Raw genomic sequence first — 2,897 nt, 5'->3', positions numbered from 1 at the left:
GGTCTGAGCTCTCCCTGGGCTCCCGCGGCGGTGGCCACCCGGCAGGCCACCCACACCCACCCGGCAGCGGTGGGGCCAAGAGCTCGGCCACAGTGAGCCGCAACCTTAACCGCTTCTCCACCTTCGTCAAGTCCGGTGGGGAAGCCTTCGTGCTGGGCGAGGCATCGGGCTTCGTGAAGGATGGGGACAAGCTATGCGTGGTGCTGGGCCCTCGGGGCCCCCTACCCCTTCCAGTGCTCCATTGAGGACCCCACCAAGCAGACCAAGTTCAAGGGGATGAAGAGCTACATTGCCTACAAGCTGGTGCCCAGCCACACAGGGCAGCAGGTACACCGCCGCTACAAGCACTTTGACTGGCTCTACGGGCGCCTGGCTGAGAAGTTCCCCGTCATCTCCGTGCCCCACTTGCCGGAGAAGCAGGCAACTGGCCGCTTTGAGGAAGACTTCATCTCCAAACGTCGCAAAGGCCTGGCCTGGTGGATGGACCACATGTGCAGCCACCCTGTGCTGGCTCAGTGCGACGCTTTCCAGCACTTCCTCACCTGTCCCAGCACAGATGAGAAGGCCTGGAAACAAGGCAAGCGCAAGGCTGAGAAGGATGAGATGGTGGGTGCCAACTTCTTCCTGACCATCAGTGTCCCCACCGGCCCTGGGGCCAGCCTGGACTTGCAGGAGGTGGAAAGCCAGGTGGATGGTTTCAAAGCCTTCACGAAGAAGATGGATGAGAGCGCCCTGCAGCTTAATCACACGGCCAATGAATTTGCCCGCAAACAAGTCACCGGTTTCAAGAAAGAATACCAGAAGGTGGGGCACTCGTTTAAGTGCCTCAGTCAGGCGTTTGAGCTGGACCAGCAGGCCTTTTCGGCTGGCCTCAACCAAGCCATAGCCTTCACTGCAGAAGCCTACGATGCCATTGGGGACCTCTTTGCAGATCAGCCCCGGCAGGATCTAGATCCTGTGATGGATTTGTTAGCGCTGTATCAGGGGCATCTGGCCAACTTTCCAGACATCATCCATGTCCAGAAAGGTAACACACTTACATGTTTTCTGAAATGATGAAGCTTTATGTTTAAGTGGTATGCACACAGATGCAGGGACCAGAGGCTAAATTTGCCCTGCATCTGGCTTGCTGGCCTAGGCTTAAATCTTTCCAGGTTTACTCAGGTAGATTGTTGCTAAAAAGACAAACAACACATCAGTGACAATTTTCATTCCATGCCAAAGGTCTAGGCGTAGTTGGGAATTTTACTGGTCAGAGGTTGCTGCATTTGGCTGTGTATCTCTGAAAGAAACCACATCTGCCTATACTGCTGTTTACAAACCCTGGAGATTAAGTGGTATGAAAACCATTAAGTGATATCTATTACTCTTTGATGTGCGCTAGGTATCTTAAATCTCTGATCTAGTAGATAATAAACATGAAGTAATCTGAAGATGCAGGTACTCCTCCTATTGACCACCTTGTTTGAGGTGTGGGTGGTGATGTGTGTGCATTTTACAGTGTCAGTTGAGTGAGATGTTTAAAGCCGCTGGGGTTTCTCAGTTTGGCTGTGCATTAAACTCTTCTGGTGCCTTTGTAAGAATAATGGTCTGCCACGGTGTTCTTAGTGGGACTTATTAATCATTAACCCTAATTATCATAAAAAGATGTTGCTCATCTGTTGTCCTTTCAGCATCTTTCTAGCTGAAACACACCTCTGAGGTGTAGATTGCTGTTTGTGTGGCACTTTGTGATCCATCAGAGAGAAAGAAACTTAAAAAATGACATAATTGTCCGCTATATAACTAGTGACACTTGTTCACATAAACAGAAGTTTATATATAAACGAGTTTATATCTGCACTATATATGTAGAGATAATTTCTCTGCTCTGAAATTAATGATATTCATATGTTCTTCACCACTGTGAGAAGACTAGCCCGTCACTGATTTCGCTTTTATATTCCTTACCTGTAGTTTTCAGCTCGAAGATCAGGGGGGTGTGGGGATTGGAGCTGCGAAGGAGACCAAGAAAACACCACATATGCTCTGCAGAAATGGGTTTGTGTAACAGTTACCTGAGAAAGTGCATAAACTTTATTGAAAATTATTTTGGAAATTAGTAAGCGGTGTTCTGCATCCCAAGAGGCAGAGCTTGAAGTGTCAGTCACAGTGAATCAGTCTTTTATGCCCTTATGTGACATTTCCAGGGATTCTGCATCTGGAACAGTGCCTTGAGTTTGATGATAAAAGAGTTGGAAGAGTTTTTCAACAGATGAAATAGGGCAGGCTTCTGTGAGGTATGCATTGCTGCTGGGAAAATTTGGAAACAGAGTTGGTAAAAAGTGCACAATTTGTTGTTATTGTAGAAAGTAAGCTTCTCAAAAAAACTGCAAACATCAAAGTCAGATTTTCATTCTCCTGACAAATCTTGCTAATTGTGGGTGTAAACTTAATCTTAACTTTATTTTGAAAAGAAAAGGGAAGCATGCAGGAACCTTTGAGGAGTTGTTCTGTTAGCTGCCTTGGCATTGTGTTCTGATAACTACTTAAGTATTTTAAATCTGGAGAAAAGGGTAGCCTTGGCATGCCTCGTGTTTGGGAGTAAAGTTTTTTAAAACGAGTTGTCAACTAATAATAGTATTATCTGTAAGCTTCTGGAAAAAATAAAGGGAAAGGTTTTTTTATTAGGTGGAAAGAAAAAGAAGATTATATATACTATTTAAATAATATATCCTTAAGCTTTAAGGCTATACAGAGTTCTTCACTGCAGTATTTTTGAAGATGAGACTTTGAAGAGAGGATTGGGAAAAATAAGATACATGCTTGACTCAACCCTGTTACTTTCATAGTTCTGTTTGAATTTGTGCACACTGGTTAGGTTTACCTTGCTGAACTGGGGAAAGTTCTAGAAGAGC

The 2,897-nt window shown here is 45.6% G+C and overlaps 1 protein-coding gene across 1 annotated transcript; it reads left to right on the top strand.

Annotated features, from left to right (window-relative positions):
• Positions 1-8: 8 nt before the first annotated feature.
• SNX18 (sorting nexin 18) lies at positions 9-1,056 on the top strand (the record flags this gene model as incomplete). The annotated part of the gene is given in 2 exon segments (XM_010180223.1): positions 9-217; positions 219-1,056. Coding segments are annotated over 2 exon segments (1,047 nt in total), but the record flags the coding sequence as incomplete, so codon positions are not given.
• Between the last annotated feature and the right edge of the window lie 1,841 nt (positions 1,057-2,897).

Source organism: Mesitornis unicolor, unplaced genomic scaffold, assembly GCF_000695765.1.
Source record: "Mesitornis unicolor isolate BGI_N332 unplaced genomic scaffold, ASM69576v1 scaffold42272, whole genome shotgun sequence".
Classification (NCBI taxonomy): Eukaryota; Metazoa; Chordata; class Aves; order Mesitornithiformes; family Mesitornithidae; genus Mesitornis; species Mesitornis unicolor.
The sequence above is the reverse complement of the archived record's forward strand: the minus strand, read 5'-3'. Positions and strand labels throughout refer to the sequence as shown.